The sequence below is a fragment of the Leishmania martiniquensis genome, chromosome 34, assembly GCF_017916325.1.
Source record: "Leishmania martiniquensis isolate LSCM1 chromosome 34, whole genome shotgun sequence".
NCBI lineage: Eukaryota > Euglenozoa > Kinetoplastea > Trypanosomatida > Trypanosomatidae > Leishmania > Leishmania martiniquensis.
Genome location: NC_090169.1, coordinates 388541 through 407141, shown reverse-complemented (window position 1 = coordinate 407141; position 18601 = coordinate 388541). Strand labels below are relative to the sequence as shown.

Sequence of the window (18601 nt, the reverse complement as noted above, 5' to 3'; positions counted from 1 at the left end):
CAGAGAGCAGGGCGAGCATGAAGGTGGTCAGAGCGAAAATAAGATGGCAAGAAGGAGAGACGCCCATTTCTGATGCGGCCGAGCAGGTCATGCATTTCTCACGCTCACCCTCACTGCAGAGTAGCAGAGCACAAATCGCGTGTCATCTGCAAGAGGCGGTGAGTCCTGCTCGTAGAGAAGCAAGCCTCGCCACTGTGTGTGCGGTTCATCGTACTGCAGCTGGCGCTGACGCTCATGCAATTCGAGCCGCATTTCATGGCAGGAATCGTGCACAAAGCGAGGGAGCGGAAGAGGGAGACGAAACAGAAACGCCGCAGTCGGCGCTGTGTCGATCAAACACCGACAAGAGTGGACGTCTACTCATCGAAGGTCTGCACCTTACCGGAACTGTGGTGCCGCCAATGGTGCCTATGTTTCGGTGAGTCTTTTCATTTTTGTGTGTGTGTAGGTGTTGTGTGTCTGGGTGTCGCGCCACAGGCCGCTTGCAGTCTCAGCCGGCGAGAAATTTCTGCTTATTGGCGTCGTTTGTGTCGGCGTGCCGTCAAACCGAACGCGAAGACAGAGACGAAAATGTTTGCGGGTCCGCCACAAAGCCGCAGACCTCCGCGACCGTTCACTCACTCAGGACGAGAGGGAAAGGAGAGCCGCTTACACACACACCCACACAGAGAGAGGCAGAGACAGAGACAGAGAGAGACATCCCCACCAACTCCGCAGACACGTTTACTGCGAAGGGCACTCCAACCAGAGAAACATCAAAAAAAAGATGACCGCCAACGTCCGATCAGTGTCGCGAGCAGCACCGCGCCCTTTTAAGAAAGAAAAGAAAGCGAGAGAGAGGAAAAGAGCGCCGAGGCGCATTCCGCTAAACCTTTGAAGAGGGCTCGAAAACAGCGCGCAACGCCCCCCCTCTTATCCTCCTACTCCTCCCACGTCGCTCTTGACGGCGCCATCAGCAACACCAGCGGCAGCGGCAAGAAGACAGGAAAGCCTTCGCAGGCCGGCCTAGTCCTCTACCTCCTCCGCTTTCTCCGGTGCGTCCTTCCTGAGGCCTTTAAGAGCTGACATGATATCCATCAGGTTTAGCTTTGTCGCCGGTGTAGGGGCCGGCACCGGCGCAGGCTCATCCTCAGCCTCCCTGTTGACAGCCTCCTCGCTGAGATTATCATCGTTGGCATCACCGTCGTCCTCGCCCTCCTCCTCTCCATACTCGCCCTCCCCCTCTATCACGCCTTCCTCGTCAGCGAGCGGGGACGTTAGATCGCCCTCAGTCGTCTGAGCTCCCTCCTCCCCTTCCGCATTCCCCTCCTTTCCTTCCGCCAGCTCGGCAGCCACCGCCGGCACTGTCGCTGCTGGCGCCGCCTCCGATTTCTTCTTCGGCTGGCGGGGAGCAGGGCGCCGTCGCGCAGGGACGTATATTCTAAACAACTGCTCCAGCGGACCATTGTGCCACAGCTGCCACTCCGCGCTGTTCGGGCTGTCGCGCCGCCGACTCACCCACGTAGCCCAGGCGCTGGCCTCGTCCTCGAGGTCACCCTCGAAGCGCTCGCGCGGCGGAGGCTCAGAAAGGTCAGGGAGATCGTAAACATCTTGGTGCAGAAGACGGCACGTCTGGCCACCGCCCGCGGTGTTAGCGCCACGGTCTCGGCGAGCGTTACGCCCGCTCTGGTTGTTGCGGTGGTGCTTGTGATGCTGGTGGTGCTGGCCGCCGTGTCCGTGTCTCTGCGCATTGCGGTTTGCGTTGGGGCCGCCGCCACCGCCACCTGCTGTGGTGCCTCCGATGGAGCCGTTGCGCCCGCGGCACAGTCCCATCAAGTAAGCCAGGCACAGATCAGCAGGTGCATTGCGGAATAGACACGTCTCGCCGTGCTGGCACACGCCCCACACGCGCAGGCACGGGTGCGTGCCACTCGGGGTGCCGGTGTTGCCCTGCGCGAGTACCTCGTCCATCTTTGGGTCTGCACGCCGCCCACCCGCCGCATCTCCGCCGCGGCCGCGGCCAACAACGGCTATGTTCATAGCTATGGCTGGCAGCTTGCCCAGACTGGTCGCCCTGTCACCGCCCGTCAGCGTTGGAGCAGCCATACGCTCACCCGACGGCGCCACCGCCTCCGCCGGCCGCTCCAGCACGTCATCGGGCATCTCCATTACGTGAGAAGGCTTATAGTTAAGCCACGACAGCAGCGATGGGAAAGGCACTACCCTGCTCGGCGTGTACGTGCGCGGGCGGATGATGCGAGTAAAGCAGGCCGCGCAGAGGATGATGCGGTTCTTCAAGTCGATGGCCACACTGTCCGACTCGACATTGTCGCGGCGGCACTTCACACAGCCGAAGCAGACGCGGTCAGAAAACTGATAGAGCTGCGTGTAGAGCGCTGCCTTCGTATTCGCATCCGGTGGGAGCTTCTTGACACGTGCACGGAAGGAAGAAAAGTTGTTGATGGTGAGTCGCGCTGGACGGTGGCTGCCGGCAGTCGGCGCAGCACCCCCACCAGTGCTTGCACTCACCGCACGTGCGACCGTAGTGGTTGCCGCCGAAGACGCCGCGGGCAAGAGCGAGCTCGCTGGCCTCGCGTACGGCGCCGACGACGGCGAGGTGTACGGGCGAGAGAGCTGCGGTTCCTTTGGCATTCTCTGACGTCCACACCTCCGAGTCGTGGAAGAGGACTAGACGGCGAGGCAGTCCTCCACCCCACCCCACACACACGCACACACACACCAATCACGCCAAAAAAGCAAAGGAGCGTCAAGGGAGCATGAAGACGGTGAGACAGGTAGTAGACGAAGAGAAAGTGTGGCGCATGGCTCCGCAAGAGTTCAGGTGCGCGCGGCTTGACAGAATCCACGAGTGTAGCAGACAGCATCGGCATGAGCTTGCAAGGAGACCGTCCCACGGCATGCATGGGTAGCGATACAAACGCCCGCTACTGGCGCCCTTGTCGATACCGCCTCTTGCTTCGCCAGCACAAGCGCTCACCAAGTCCAGCCGTGCATCTGTATGTGCGTATGCGCGCAGGGGCGGGGTGGAATACAGTCGACAGAGAAGGAAGAAGCAACTCGCATTCATCAGACCACACGCACACAGTCTTCTTCATGCCCCCTCTCCCTCTCTCCCTTCCCTGTCAGCTAACCCCCCCACCCCCCACACACGCACACACACACTTTCCCTCTGCCACGCCGTTGGCCAGTGCTGTTGGCCTCGACTGTTTTTTTTCTTAATTTCGTTCGCTACTGTCCCTTTGCTGTTTTGTACGGTCAAAAATGAGCTCGCGCACGAGAGGAAAACGAAAACGTAAAGGGAAATGTTGCAGGTCGAGTGCTCACATGACCGCACACACAATGCGCCACGGCACGCACCGCCACACACAGACACAGACAGAGGGCACAGAGAGAGGTACACACGGGCATACATCTGTATATGCGTGCATGACTCGGTGTCTGTGTGCATGTCCCCTCTCTGGGGCAAGAGAGCGGAGGAGGAAAGGGGAGCAGGGGAGGGGGAAAGCCCACGTTGCACTTTCATTGAGAAGCGCACCCGGCCTGAGACCGTCCCCGCCCCACCCAAGCGCCAAACGTGGGCACAGAGATGAGAAAAAGGAGGAGCACAGTAGCAGAAGCGACGCTTCCGCCGGCCAGCGCCGCCCCCTCCCTCCCCCCTTCTTCTCATCCATACGTGTCTTCCCAGGTGCTTACCCTCGCACGCGTCAGCAACTTGCGTCGCTACTCTCTCCCTCACTCCCTCCCCCTATTCATCCATGCGATGTTTCCTGAGATCCGTACGGGTGGCTGTGCCGATGTGTCCGTGAACGCGGCAGCGCGTGCTCGTCTCTGGCCGTCGGCTTACGCGTAGCCGAACTTCCTGAGCACCTCGACGTTGTGCTTGGGCATCTTAGCGAGCGCTTCCCTTCGGGCCGCCTTCCACGCGTCGCGGAGCTTCGCCTGTTTCGTGTGGTGGCGAGACGCCTTCTCCACACGAGCCTGCTCGAGCTTGGCGACAACGTCGCTGTACTTCCAGCCAACATGCTTGCACATGTTACCGAGCACCGTGTACGGACGCTCCGGGCGGTAGCACACATGGCGCTGGGCGCGCGGGATCACCACGCGACCCCCAGTGCGCACCACGTTGGCCGGCACGCCCTCGTAGGCCACCAGCGAGTTCAGCGCCTTCATGCCGCGCTTCGTGTAGCGAGGCAGCATGCTGCGCACGGTGCGGATGAACACATCGGACGGGGAACGGTGGTGGAAGGGGCCCTTCGTCGGGTTCGTCAGCTTGCGCTTGCGCAGGTACTGCAGATACTTAATCTTGTTGCGGATCTCTGTACCGGCAATGTTGAGCTGCTCGCATCGCACCACGGTGATCTTCTTACCGAGCAGCAGTTGCTTGGCAACCACGGCTGCCGCGCGACCGAGAACGTGATCCTTCAGATCAATCACGATAATCTCGGGGCGGTGCTTCTTGGCGCCCTTGCGCTGCGCGCGAGACGCATCCTTGCGGCTGGGGAAGGCCATTGGTGCGCAATCGACTTACTGCAAGGGAAGCGTGAAAAGATAGAAAGATGTGTGTGTGTGTGGAGGGAGTGGAGGGGGGGGCCGACGTTGGAGGAGGGAAGGATGGTGAAAGTGAGAAAGCAAAGGACATGTCCCAAGACAGCGAGGCAGAAAGAGAAAGAGAGGGGGCGGGGGGCGGGGGGCACGCGGATGCGGGACGGGGGAAGGCAATAGTGCATGCGAAAAGGCACCACGCGCCATCATCGATCAGAGGAACGCACAGAACAAGGGACCGGCGTAAGCCAAAGATACGCCCAGCGGCGAGGGCAGCGCATGACCCTCCCCCCCATCACCGATTAAGGGAAGCGCCATCATTCATTCTCGTTTGCTTCTGCTCGCGGCAGCATCAGTAAGAAAAGCCCGCGGCGAGCGGTCGTTGCGTTTCTGCTCTCGTGTCACCTGCGGATGCCCTCAGTCAAAGGTGTGACAAGCAACGCCGCCCACTTCCCGCACAGACGCACACGCCAACGTGCCGGACAGCTCAAGCGATAGCGCGGCAAGGGAGTGAAATGTGCGCCACATCAGAAGAGGCGACAAAGGCAGCGACAGCCGGAAGCGGATGAGCAATGCAAGTGCCTTCCTCACCACCACAATCACGCATGCACTTCGCCCACCCACACGGCGTCCTCCCTCCCCTCCCCTCTCTCTCTGCATCTGATACTGCGGAAAGAACAAAATTTGAGGGACCCGTGGGCAGGCGATGTCATGCAGTGTCTCGCCCTACGCGCTTCTCGTACGCTTCCCTTGTTCTCCTTGGCGTGACTGATCGATGTTACTGAACTTTTTTTTAAAATGAGAAACGACCCGATGCCAACTACGCCGACACGCGCGGAGGAGCCGCTTCACGCCCGACGCCAGCGTCTCCTTTTTTATACGTCCCTTCGCTGTTCTATTTCGCCTCCTCCCACTCTTTCGCGCGCGCCAACGGACGCCATTCTCTCCCCTCGCATACACGCAAGACGTGTATGTCGCAGCAGTTGCCCTGAGCCGCAGAGAGGGGTGCTAGAGAAAGGTAAAAAAAAAGAGTGGCAGGCGTCACCGACGTCGAATCTAACCAACCGTCTCGCTCACCAGCTCAACGATACAGATGCCCACAAGGGCACACAGACACACCGACACGCACACGCAGAGCAGGAGAGGAGGTAAGGAGGAGGAGGAGGGGCAGAAGACTCCGACAACACCACAGCGAGAGAGGTGCGCCGAGAGTGGTGCGGGCGAGGAGACCGAAACGGGGCGCCAACGCCTTTGAACAATGCACGAAGTGCAACTCGAGAAAAGGAGGACACCTCAACAGCACAGTCACAAGGCGCACGTCGATGTATGTATGTATGTATGTGTGTGTGTGTGTCAACTTGCAGGAGGGCACTGCCGTCACTAGGAAACGAAGCGCGCACACATATGTCCTCACCAGGCCTGAAAGGCAACCCAGGACTCATTCATAGCGATCCGTTCCCCCCCCTGTGGGGAACAGCTGCTGCTGCTGCTGTGGTTGTCGTTGCTGCTCTTTTCGATTGCGACTGTGGCGCACCTGCCTGAACGGACGCGCGTCCGTAAGTCATACTTTCTTTTCGCTTCCCTTTGGTTTTTGTTTAGTACTCGGGCTTAAAGATTTGGAAGCTGCACGTGCAGTTTTCGTCCATCAGCATCATGGCGCCACTGTTGGTGAACTCGCCACAGTAGTTCGACGCGCTGAAGATGGTGACAAGGCGCCTTCCCGCGAAGAAGGAGTAGCCATCATCCACCACCTGATGGGCTCGGAGAACAATGTCGATACCAAGGCTGTCGCACATGCGCCTCACTACATCTTCACCAAACGTAAAGCTAACACCGCGCTCGCTTGGCTGCCAGCCAGAGGAGCCCTCCTCCGGGTCAGACCAAAGAAGGTCGCACGCCAGCCCTTCGTCGGGCACCACCAGCGGCCGGCATATCTGTTCGATTTGGCGCAGGTGGCGCAACTCAGGGCTAAGACCGCCGTGCATGCACAGAGCGATCTCCTCAATCAACGCCGCCACAGGAAGACAGTTGAACACATCCGTAAACTCCTTGAACAGGCGCACGTTGAAGCGGCGTTTCACCTCATCGAAGAAGCCGTAGATGCGGCAAATACTGTCTGTTTCATGGTTACCGCGCAGCACGTACATGCGCTTCGGATATAACACCTTCAGCCCCAGCAGCACCGTGATGACCTCTGTACCATACTTGCCGCGATCCACGTAGTCACCGAGGAAGAGGTAGCGCGAGTCAGGAGGCAGTCCACCGGCCTTGAAGATTTCTACAAGGTCTGTGATTTGGCCGTGTATATCGCCGCAAACGTTCACGGGTGCCTCAGTGCGGACGAGCATTGGCTGACTCATGAGGATAGGGCGGACACGACGCAGAATTAAGCGAATGATATCCTCCTTTAATAGAGTGACGCCGCTACGCCACTCCGCTAGGATGCTGGTGACTAGTTTGTAGATGGAGGCGTCCTCGGGAGACATGAGTGCCATAGGGGAGGTCGATATTGCCGCCGCCGCCGCCACCGCTGCTACCTCGGACGATGCGGTCGCCGCTGCGGCCGTAGCCGGCGTTTTACGTACATTGCGCGGGCTCTTGTCACCCGAGTGCTTGGTAGCAGAGGACGAGGAAGACGTCGAGGTCACGCTCGGGCTCCGGCTGCCGTGGCTGCTCCTGTGAGGACTAGACAGGACGGGGCTGGTCGCGGTCGCACTTTGCTGCTGATGGTGCTTCTCCTTCGCATGCACTGGCTGCCCAATGACGCCCTCCAGTTCCGCCTCATGAAGCGCTGAGACAGGTGCCTTCTCCGAAGAACGAGAGCGGCTTCGCTTTTGTCCGCCGGCGTGCTGCACCATACCGTGGCGCATGACAGCGTGTCAAGGCCCACACCAAAAAGGCAGAAAACAACTGCGCGTCACAAATGCCTCGAGCAGGCGCCGCGTTGAAGTGTGTGTGTGTGATGGAGTGCAGCGTGCGGAGGCGGAGGTACAGAATGGAAAGACCAAGACGCAGAGCGGAGGGCGTGAACGAGAGAGAAGCCCACAGCGGCGTTAGGAGCTTTGAAGCGTACGCAAGCACGCGCTCATGCACGCAAACACAACCACAGGCGTAGGCACTCGAGCGCTTCTTCTCCGTGAGCCGCTTCTTGTATTAGGTACAGAGGGATGGCGTCTTTACCTCCGGCCTCCTCTCTGCGTATGCGTGGAAATGGTGCGTGGTTGTGTGTGAGGAAAGCCCCGCCAGATGTGTGTAGAGGTCGTACTTCCCACCCACCCACCCAGTGAGAAAGCGGGAGAGAGAAGTGCACATGATGGTGCATGCGTGAAGGCAGTGCGTGCATTTTTGATGAGCAGTGTGAGGCAGAGAAGAGAGGAACCACTTATACACACATATCGATAGACAGATAGACATATATATATATATATGCCCGAGTCGTCCCAAAAGCGGTGTCAGTGAGGGCATGCACACAGAGAGGGGGAGGGCCACCTAGTGGAGAAGTCCACCGTGCAGGCAACGCTGAGAGGAGAGCGGTCGGGAAGTGCTGCAGAGCCATCTCGCACCGCGACGCGGGTGTGCCTATCTGCGTGCGCCCCGCGATTTCTTGTTGGACTCCTTCCAGTAGCACTCGACGAGGGAGATGTGCAAGGCGGTCGAGCGAGATGCAGCACAGAGGTGGAGGGACCGGAGAGGAAAGGGCGTCCTGCTGGGGGCCAGTCCTCTATGTCGAGCATGTGGTGTCACACTCATCATACTCAACGACACACATGCACACGCAGTGGCTCAGACTCTTCAGCGGCGGCCTCATATTATCTCCCTCATCCCCTTCCTCCTCCTCCCCATTAATGCTGTGCGCACCTCTTCGGGCCCATGCGGCACACGTGTCATTCGCCTTCAGTAGGCTACCATTCCCGCTTGCCCTCTCGTTGGGGGTGCACGACCACTTGGCCTTCCCTCGCCACCCTTCTCCGCGAACGCAAAGCCCCGCTTGGGCTATCCAGCCTAGCCGCCCTCTTCCACTGTGTTCTGCCGTAGAGAATGAGTCGACATGCACATCGGCAGATTTTTCGTGCAGGCAGAAGTGTGCCTGCGTCCAAGAACTGCACTTGTCCGTGCGCTTCAGACCTTCTCTCTTTGCTTCTTTGTTGTTGTTTGGAAAGGGAAGATGAAGGAGTGGATCTGCGCAGCTGCAGCCCCACTCACAGACGGGAAGGAGGAGGCGAAAAAATGGGGGCGGAGAAGATTGGGAGTGGCCTGGGAGAGCGCGCGAGAGGCTATGCGCTGAAGCAGGAAACGAACAAGCGCAGCAGAGCAAGAAAACACAGGCGGCAGGAGTCACCAGCACACACACACACAGGCACTCACATGTGTGTTGTGTGTGTGCGTGTGTTAGAGCGAGGGTCTGTGAGAGAGAGGAGTCCGAAAGAAGAATCACGCCTCTTCAGTGCGACTCCACCACGCCCTTTCCCCATCATACACTCGCACCCACAGACGCCCGCGAAAATGTGTGGGCATATGCCGCCCCACCCACTCAATTTCCTCCCTCGTCCCACAGCTTTCACCTTTCTTGTCGACGCAGTCAGATGACAAGCGCGGGCAGGCCATGCGCACACGGGTGAATCCGCCTCACGACGAAACCGTCATGCCACCGCCCCTCCGTGCACTGCGCACCGCCTCCTTCCGCTCGCCCTCTCCCGTCCTCCGACAGATCAGCCACCGTCCCACCACAACAACAACCTCCCCTTTTCCTTCCCTCCTCTCCTCCTCCCCAACGGCAGTCGCCCCCCCAACACCGTTTCCCATGCGAACATTAATCATTAAATAAAAATTCATAACAAAAAAATGTGTGTGTATGTGATGTATCACCTCTGTGCTTCTCCTCCGCTTCGCAAGAGCCCTTGCCTTCACCTCGCCTCCACCGTATCTGCCCTTCGCGCGAGCGGGCGGCGCTGCGAGGCGACAGTCGAAGCGCGGCAGCGGGAGAAAGAGCGCAGAGAGGAGGAGTGACAGCGCGGCAGCTAAGAAGCCTGCAAGGGATAATGTTTTCGAGACACCGTCACTGCCCCCCCCCCTGTTATTCCATCGATACATGTACACGAGTCATATGCACCGCCTCTCTCTTTCTCTTTCACCGATCCACACACACACATACACACACGCTGACACCGAGGGGCACTAACTGTAGAGCCGTACACAGGCCCGGCATCCACGGCGTCCGTGCACTTCAGCAGTACCCGTTGCGCTGTGCGATATTTACTCCTCGGTGTTTTCTTCTCCACTTAGCTGAAAGGCGCCAAAGAGGCTGACGCAAAGGCGTGAGCAACCAGCGTAAGACAAGTATTCAACAAGGCGGCAAAGAGCCCTGATGCGGGCGGCCACATCGCCCAGACGCAGCCCGTCACATGTGCGGTGACCGAGTTCGACAGCTACGCGCGGTACCCACGCCTTCGCTCGTGTACACCTACTCGGATACAATTGCTAGCGCATCACCTCATTGCATCTAGAAGCAGCAGAGTGAAGGAACACTATCACATGTGTGCAGCTCCACAGCGAAAAGGATGAGCTACAAGTGAGTCTTGCTAGCCTGACATGTTGGGAAACATGTGGCGTCCGTCATACTACCGCAGACTACAACAACAAGCATTTCCTTCGCCACACCAGCTCTCATCCCGTACGAGGCGCCGCCCTCCTCACCCAACCTCCAGCGGTCACACCTTCCCCGGCGAGACGCCAGCCAGATCACGCTCCACCTGTCATGGGTATCAACCCGATCTTTGAACTATGACCCTAAATCTTGTTCCAGGCAACGATATCCATCGACTGCACCTCGTCCTCGAAGCCCATGATCATCTCCTCCAGGTCGTCGCCAGACACCTTGTCGTCCTCGATCACGATCAGCTGCTGCAGCTTCTTCACGCCGAACGCAACAGGCACGAGCTTATAGTCACCCCAGATCAGGCCGTCGCGCTGGATCGCATGCAGCTTCTGCGCAAGCGCCTCCAGGTCGACCGTGTCCTCCCATGCCTTGATGTCGAACAAGATCGACGACTTCGCAATCACGTCCTTCTTCGCCTTCTTCTTCTCAGCGTCCTTCGCCTTCTTCGCTTCCAGCGCTGCCTGCTCCTCCTCCGTCGCCTCGCCGAACAGGTCGATGTCGTCGTCCTCCGCCGACGCCGCGGCAGCAGCAGGCGCAACAGCAGCAGCAGCCTCTGGCGCAGGCGCAGCCTTCTCCGCCGCAGGCGCAGCAGCAGGCGCGGGCATGCGCAGCTCCGGCGCAGTCACACGCACCGGCGCGCCCCACGCCTTGCGCTCGCCCTCGGTGTACGTCGCCATGTTCTTCACCCACCGGTGCAGGCCCGTGTTGCTCTCCCCGAGCAGGTCGTTGAACACCTTCACGTCCTCGGCCGTCGGCTTCGCGCCGCCCAGGAACAGCTTGCCGCTCAGCTTCGCCTCCAGCGCGGCGGCCTTCTTGCTCACGTCCTTCACAGACATGTCGAGGTGAACACGGAGGGTGCGGGGGTGGTTAGGAGGGGGGAGACAGCGGGGGAGACAAGGGCGCGTGGGCTGCGTAAACTGCAGGAGGGGCGGAAGGCACGTGGGTGTGTTTGTGTGGAGAGAGAGAGAGCCACAGAGGCGCGCAAGAAGTCCGTGGGGGTGCAATGGCGCCCGTAAGGGGGAAAGCGCAGAGAGGCGGAAGAGAAAGAGTGGAGGCAAAGGCGGTCAAAGGCTCCGTACGATCGAGTTGGCTGCGAGCACGCACGGCCCCACAGGAAACACTCACCAGCCTACGAGGCTAGCGCTCGCGACGCAGGGCACTGATAAGAGACGACGCGGCACCACAGAAGGCGAAATGAGGTCGAGGAGTCGCAGCGCGAGCGCCGGCGCGCCCTCCCGCTGTTGTTGTTGAATCCCTTTTTTCCTGTTGTTGTCTGGGCGACGTTGGCCAGCATACGCTATCGTGCGCTTGAATTCGCCGCAACGCCGCATAGGCGGATGTCAAGTCGACCTAACTGTCGCGCAGATGCCAACACCTGTTAGACGGCACGCACCTGCACAGAGAAAGGAAGAGCCGCCCCTCAGAGAACATGAGCGTAAGCTGCCCACACAGGGCGCACACAGACAGGCCATCGAGCCGTGCACACCAACGAACAACCCACAGCATCTGAGGTGTGCTACGCGGCGTCAACGACATCGATCGCTTTGCAGCAGCCTCAAAATCGCCTCTCCCGGTAGCGAAGTTGGCGTCTGCGTCCGCAATCAGAGACAACTACGCAATGCACGAGCGGTGAGCCAACGCGAACGCTCACCAGAGGCCGGTGGTAGTCATTACTGCTGCAGAGTAACAGCGCCGCGCCAGATCAGCACAAAAAGGGAGACAAGCCCGAAGGCAGTCACAGTGAAAGAGGGCAGCTGACAGTTTCCACCAACGAGAGATTCAGCGGAGTTGGCCAACAATAGCATACCGCCACAGGCTCACCGGCCTCTGCTGCGCAGCAGCGCCGTCCTCGTCAACAAGGACGTGCCGTCACCCGCCGAGTCGGGCCATGCGTCGAGCGGGGCTCCCCCTGCCCGTCCTCGTCCCTTCTCCGCACACGCGCCGCTCGGTCGGCGCCGGACGGACCCGGGTGCACGGCATGCCCCGACCCACGCGGGCTGCGCTCAGGCTCCTGCACCACCGCAGAGGCCGTGGCGGCCGCCGTGAGGCTGACAGAGGGTGCTCTGCGTGGATACCGGGTGCGCCCGAGGAGAAAGTCGGCCAGCGGCACACCGGGGCCTTGCGGGCCCTGGGCTCTGCCAGCGTGTGTCAAGCTTCCACCTCCGTCGCATCATGACGCGGCACTCCGCAGTAGGGCGTTACATGCCGGCACATTCGAGCCTGGATGGCTCGTCGGTACGATGAGAGGAGTTCGCGCCACGCGGTCGGCACCTGTGCCCCTGCAGTCAGACCCTCCAAGTCGGAACGGAGATGGCTCTCGCGTTGAAAGGGCATGAGCTGGGGGAATGGCCAAGGATGGATCCGTTCGCACCTTTTGGCCTCGATAAAACGTTTCTCCTTCGGGTTCTCGATGCGGTGCGTGGAGGTGATCCGGCATGTCAGCTATGTTTGACAGCACGTGCCCACACTGGGCCGCTTATGGTAATTCGGCGCCTGATGCAGGACGGCCCTGCTCTCTCCGAGGCTCACTGCCCCCATGCACCGTTTCTATCCATGACATATGGGGGGAGGGGGGGCATGGCCACGCGGTGTTGCCTGCATGGGCCGCAACAGTTGAAACGCTGCTATGCTTCTGTGTCAAGAGGGGCATTCGGCACTCTCTCGACTCACACGTCTCCAAGAGACCTTCGCGCATCTAGCTGAAAAGGTCCGTGGAGAGGCACGTGCCTGCGCACCCAGAGCTTGCCGCTTGCTACCCTGAGGGGAGGATTTAAAGGCAGGGATAGGCCACCTGAAGGGTGACGCTGAAGCAGCACTGGTGGAAAGTGCATAATCATATCACCGCGCGCGGAATCGCATCGCGGAATGCGGAAGGCGTTGAGCTTTGAGCGATTCGCGAGGCTCACATGGCAAATATTCCATGCGGCTGACAGAAAAGAGAATACAACGAAAAAAGAGGGCGGTCGTATGGCCTGCGCAGAACAGAAGTTCCAGCACCGGCGCGCCTCATCGACCTCTTCGAGTTTCCAGGCCGCGTGCTGTCCACGTTGCGATGGATAAACATGCAGCTGTGGACTGTTGCAGGCGTGGAAGGCATCTGTCTCCCGGTGTGCTCAGACGCGTCGCACTTGGGCATGCGCGCGGGCGAGGAAGGAAGCAGAGCCTCAACAGAGCGGATAGTGATGCACTGCCACGTCGGCTACCGTATACAGTGAGTCGCACAAGCGTCAAAGTGGGAAAAAAACTTCAGCGCAGGAGGAGGGCGGGGGCACCATGCGACGACCTCAAGTCACACAGCGTCTCAATAACAGTAAGAAGCGGCAGCGCACAGGCGCCAGCACACCCGTCTGCCCCTCCCCTCCCCTCCCCTCTCTCACACTCACACACACCGGCGCTGCGTTTATTGATTTTTGGCATTCGAAGATGAGGAGGAAAGAAGAGACGCGCAGCGGATACGGCAGAGGTGAGATGGAAAGACAGCTGGCCAGTGAAAGCAGCAGTACTGTGCGAATGCCTCTAAGAGAGAGAAAGACAAAGAAAAGCAACTATGCGATGAGTCAGCATCGGGCTCGTCCGAGTTGGAGAGTGCTAAACAAAAGGGGGAAGGGGCAAGGGGAAGCTGTGGTGGGGCCGGTAGTAGCAGAAGAGAAAAGTGGGTAGCGGTGATGAGCGCACGGCGAGGAAAGAAGGTTTAGGTACGCTCGCCTCGGAAGCAAACCTCGCATCCGCGCCGGCCACAGCAATCTCACCGAGGACGCACTTTCCTCTCACTCTCTCTCACACGAACATCCTCGTCCCTCCTACGGGCATGAGGAGCTCCATGTTAGCATCAGGTGCAATACTGTCTACTGTCAGTGCTCTTGCTGAGTGCCCCATGGGCACCGGCCTACGGTCGCCTCTGCACATCTCCGACACTACTGAGTCTCTAGCCGACCCCACGACTTGCGCTCTGACTCCGTGAATGACGCCATGTTGCGCATCCAGCGATAAAACGCGATGTTGTCCTCACCGAACATCTCGTAGAACTTATCCACGTCCTCCTTTGTCGGCTTCGCCCCGCCGAGAAAGAGATGACCCTCCAGAACCTTCTCCAGCTCGTCTGCAGCAGAGCGTACCTCCTTAATGTCCTTCCCTTTCGACGAGGGCATCGCTGCGTTAGAGGGAAATGCGGTGCAGTGAAACTGACAAGTAGCCGGGCTGCGGAAGTCGAAACAGTGAAAACTTCCACGATAAGCACAGAGATATGTGTATATGTAAGAGAGAGGAGGGAGAGGGGGAGGGGGGGCGATAGTGCAGAAGTGCGCTCCTCAGGTGACCTTAGGGCTTCTTTCCTCTGCTTTCGCTGCAATGCCGTTGTCGAGCGCACATCAACGGAATGACCAAAACGGGGGCAGTTGTAAAAGACGCACAGAATCGCGGCGTAAACGTGTGTATGTGTGTGGTTGTCAAGATTGATAGCCGATAAACGCACGGCACGTCATATATTCGGGTTACATAAATTTCGGTCGACCCATGCGGGCCGGTAGGGCGGTGAACAAGCACACAGACACCCACATACACCCCGAGATCATCGTGAACAAAGAAGAAGTAGCGGGTGGAAGGCGAAGATGATCGGCAAGCACGCACAAGACAGAGTGAGACGGGCAACAAAAGAGGTCCACGAGTGGTTCGGAGTCCTTTGTGACTAGGGGAAAGGAGAACCTGCGGCCGGTATGTGCGCGAACAGAGGCAAGCTCCAATCAAGTGCACTCCAGCACCACCACTCACGGGTCGATGGACGCGCAAAAGTGCTCTTAATTCTCCTGATCCTCATCCCCAAGTCGAGTCAAGGCGCCGACTGGGCGAGGCAAGCGGGCGGGGGCTGTTGGGGCCCGACGGTCGCGTTGCCGTGTCGCTTTTGTAGAAGGTGTTTCTTGTGTTCCGAACAGAGAAAGGAGAGCTTAAGGCTCCGTTAGCCTGATGGCGCAGTAGCATGTCTCTGTCTGTCTGTTTGAATATGTATGTGCGTATGTATGGATGGATTATGAGTAGCGCGCGCGCACCTACGCCCACACCCCCCCCCAAAAGAGGCGAAGGTAAACACCGTCGGCCGCTTCACTTCTGCTTTCAACTTAGAGAAAGTTAGAGACTCACAGGAAAGGGAACGGGAAAAAAAAGAGGGAAGAAAAATAAGCTTGCTGCTCAAACGTGCGCACACGCACCGAGGCACACATTGCAGCACCCTCGACAAGTCCATGTGCTTTCACGTCATGTGGTGCGTGGAGTCGCTGACGGCAAGAGGAGGGTGAAGGTTAGCGTGGCATGGCGCGAGAAGAAGAGGAGGAGGAGGGGGGAGGAGGCAGTCAAAGCGGATATGCACCGGCGTTTACCCTTTTTTTGCGTTTGTCCCTCGCAGGGGGCGGACTCGTTGAAAGGCGCGAGTAGCAGCCGCGGGTCACTACGAAGCAGAGGAAACAGTTGGGGGAAGGGGGAGGGGAGGGAGGCGGAGACATTCAGCGCGCAAGGAAGTTATGGCGTGTGTGTGTGTGTGTGTGACAGAGCATTGGCGCACGCGAATGCGCGAAATGTCTCCTCCCCCGAAGCCACTCAAAGAATCAGCAACCACAAAGGAAAAGAATGCAGGAACTTTCACAGAGCTATGGAAGAAAAAAGGGGGGCCCACGCCTGTTCAAAGGGGAGCGGGAGGAGGGAGGAGGACGCACCGTCGAGTTCCCCGCGCACGGCCACTACTCGCTCATCCCTGAACACTTCTCGTTTCCGTGTCATCTGTTTTGTTCTGCGATTTCCCCCTCCCCCCTCATTCCTCCGCCCACCGCCTCTGAGCCCCTGCACTGCCTCACTCAGAGCCCATTCCTTTCGCAATAGCCCTCGCCTACACCAACGGCGCACCAGCGCGAAACAAAAGATATTTGTGTCTGCGCGTGAGCGTGACCGAGTGAGTGCCGAGCACCACATACTCTGCTCCTCCCGCAGAAGCACTCGCCTCTCTTCCGCCTTCCTATAGAGAAAGCAAATGGCCCGCCACGCTACAAGCAGTCACACGCTTGCACCAGCGAGGAACTCTTCCGCGTATATGAAGCGACACACATACATGCCTCGAGAAATGCCCCTAAATCTTGTTCCAGGCAACGATATCCATCGACTGCACCTCGTCCTCGAAGCCCATGATCATCTCCTCCAGGTCGTCGCCAGACACCTTGTCGTCCTCGATCACGATCAGCTGCTGCAGCTTCTTCACGCCGAACGCAACAGGCACGAGCTTATAGTCACCCCAGATCAGGCCGTCGCGCTGGATCGCATGCAGCTTCTGCGCAAGCGCCTCCAGGTCGACCGTGTCCTCCCATGCCTTGATGTCGAACAAGATCGACGACTTCGCAATCACGTCCTTCTTCGCCTTCTTCTTCTCAGCGTCCTTCGCCTTCTTCGCTTCCAGCGCTGCCTGCTCCTCCTCCGTCGCCTCGCCGAACAGGTCGATGTCGTCGTCCTCCGCCGACGCCGCGGCAGCAGCAGGCGCAACAGCAGCAGCAGCCTCTGGCGCAGGCGCAGCCTTCTCCGCCGCAGGCGCAGCAGCAGGCGCGGGCATGCGCAGCTCCGGCGCAGTCACACGCACCGGCGCGCCCCACGCCTTGCGCTCGCCCTCGGTGTACGTCGCCATGTTCTTCACCCACCGGTGCAGGCCCGTGTTGCTCTCCCCGAGCAGGTCGTTGAACACCTTCACGTCCTCGGCCGTCGGCTTCGCGCCGCCCAGGAACAGCTTGCCGCTCAGCTTCGCCTCCAGCGCGGCGGCCTTCTTGCTCACGTCCTTCACAGACATGTCGAGGTGAACACGGAGGGTGCGGGGGTGGTTAGGAGGGGGGAGACAGCGGGGGAGACAAGGGCGCGTGGGCTGCGTAAACTGCAGGAGGGGCGGAAGGCACGTGGGTGTGTTTGTGTGGAGAGAGAGAGAGCCACAGAGGCGCGCAAGAAGTCCGTGGGGGTGCAATGGCGCCCGTAAGGGGGAAAGCGCAGAGAGGCGGAAGAGAAAGAGTGAAGGCAAAGGCGGTCAAAGGCTCAGAGAAAAGGGTATATGCATCGCGCCAACAGCTCGGCAGAGTCGTTGCCTTTCTTGTCTGTGGGTCACCGGCTTGCTGCAGGTGCACACTCGAGCTGCAAGGCATAGGCACACTTCCAACCGGGGAGGAGGGGAGCACGCTACGCACTCACGTGAGCGCAGGCACGCTTGCGGGTGCTGTGCCCCGACGAATCACGGCCGAGTAGCAGGCCTGCATGGTGGAGTGAGGCAGTTATGGATACATATATATATATATATGTTCTCACATTTTGGGTTTTGTGGCGTTCGTCGCGATCAGCTTCCCCGTAGTCGTCACGGATGGAGAAAAGCGCACCCGATCCCGGTAGAGCTGGAAAAAAGGCCACAAGGCACCAAAGCAGCCAGCAGGCGGCCGCGAAGGCGGGCCCAGCCCCGCGCGCGCGCCGAAAACGGCACGCCTCCCAGTCAGTCGCACTGTCACGCAAAGGTAGCGAAGCGATTTGGGAAAGAGAGGCAAAGGACTCTCCACTGCGGGCCTCATGCCGCAATTCATCCAGCGTCCGTGGCATTCGTGGCGGCCGTGGTGGGAGGGTAGACACGGAGGGTTCGCACAACAAGCTTTGCTTGTTCCAGGAGGGACCCGACAGCAGAGCGCAGGTCGCGCTTCGAAGCCGCCTGAATCGTTACTGCGACGGTGCGCTGAGACGGGTCCTCGTTCCACCAGTACACCTCCTTCAACGTGCCAGCGATGGAAGGGTCCGTCTTTAGCACCCTCCACAGCACACTGGCCGACGCCGCATCGGGCAGCGGCAGGCGCACGCTGCACTCCATCGAGAAGTCCCTCATTGTGTGAGCGCCGCCGGAGGAAGCGGCCGTTTGAGCAGGCATCCGGGGAAAGCGCTCGGCGAAGAATCGTAAGGGAAAAGGCACAGTTTGTCTTTCTGACAGGGTCGGCCTCTTCCTTTGTTTCCTCGTCTCGCGTTGGTTTCTGGTCCCTCTCTGTGCACAGCAGCACCGCCTTGCCTTGTGGACCTGGTGTCCTGCGCTGAAACGCTGCGGCAGCACCTGAGCTTTATCCCCTATGGTGGTGGTGATGGTGGGAGGGAGAGGGAGGTGCGAGAGAGGAGACGCAGCATCGTGAGATAATGCGCAGAGGTCGAGAAAGCAGGGGTGCGGTCGGCGTGCACTCGTGAAATATACGTGGGCAAAGAAAGCGTGAGGACGATGATGTAAAACAGGGGGATGCCAACGCGTGCCATAGCCAAGTCGATCGCATACTTCATCGCAGAACGTAGCAGAGGTGTTGCAGCCGTGCGCGCATGCGCGCGTGCGTGCTTTGTGCGTACATGTAACGCTTGTCCCGTCGCACACTG

The 18601-nt window shown here is 59.5% G+C and overlaps 7 protein-coding genes across 7 annotated transcripts; all 7 read right to left on the bottom strand.

The window, feature by feature from the left end:
• Positions 1-1005: 1005 nt before the first annotated feature.
• On the bottom strand, positions 1006-2631 carry LSCM1_02146 (uncharacterized protein; the record flags this gene model as incomplete). The annotated part of the gene is made up of 1 exon (XM_067319733.1): positions 1006-2631. One exon carries the CDS (start codon positions 2629-2631, stop codon positions 1006-1008), a length of 1626 nt encoding a protein of 541 aa, XP_067175108.1.
• A 1209-nt stretch (positions 2632-3840) lies between these two features.
• On the bottom strand, positions 3841-4509 carry LSCM1_02145 (uncharacterized protein; the record flags this gene model as incomplete). The annotated part of the gene is made up of 1 exon (XM_067319732.1): positions 3841-4509. The coding sequence occupies one exon, from the start codon at positions 4507-4509 to the stop codon at positions 3841-3843; it is 669 nt and encodes a 222-aa protein (XP_067175107.1).
• Positions 4510-6137: 1628 nt separating this feature from the next.
• On the bottom strand, positions 6138-7412 carry LSCM1_02144 (uncharacterized protein; the record flags this gene model as incomplete). The annotated part of the gene is made up of 1 exon (XM_067319731.1): positions 6138-7412. One exon carries the CDS (start codon positions 7410-7412, stop codon positions 6138-6140), a length of 1275 nt encoding a protein of 424 aa, XP_067175106.1.
• Positions 7413-10329: 2917 nt separating this feature from the next.
• On the bottom strand, positions 10330-11034 carry LSCM1_02143 (uncharacterized protein; the record flags this gene model as incomplete). Its single annotated transcript, XM_067319730.1, has 1 exon — positions 10330-11034. The coding sequence occupies one exon, from the start codon at positions 11032-11034 to the stop codon at positions 10330-10332; it is 705 nt and encodes a 234-aa protein (XP_067175105.1).
• A 3078-nt stretch (positions 11035-14112) lies between these two features.
• LSCM1_02142 (uncharacterized protein) lies at positions 14113-14346 on the bottom strand (the record flags this gene model as incomplete). Its single annotated transcript, XM_067319729.1, has 1 exon — positions 14113-14346. The coding sequence occupies one exon, from the start codon at positions 14344-14346 to the stop codon at positions 14113-14115; it is 234 nt and encodes a 77-aa protein (XP_067175104.1).
• Positions 14347-16307: 1961 nt separating this feature from the next.
• On the bottom strand, positions 16308-17012 carry LSCM1_02141 (uncharacterized protein; the record flags this gene model as incomplete). The annotated part of the gene is made up of 1 exon (XM_067319728.1): positions 16308-17012. The coding sequence occupies one exon, from the start codon at positions 17010-17012 to the stop codon at positions 16308-16310; it is 705 nt and encodes a 234-aa protein (XP_067175103.1).
• A 765-nt stretch (positions 17013-17777) lies between these two features.
• On the bottom strand, positions 17778-18116 carry LSCM1_02139 (uncharacterized protein; the record flags this gene model as incomplete). Its single annotated transcript, XM_067319727.1, has 1 exon — positions 17778-18116. The coding sequence occupies one exon, from the start codon at positions 18114-18116 to the stop codon at positions 17778-17780; it is 339 nt and encodes a 112-aa protein (XP_067175102.1).
• Positions 18117-18601: the final 485 nt, after the last annotated feature.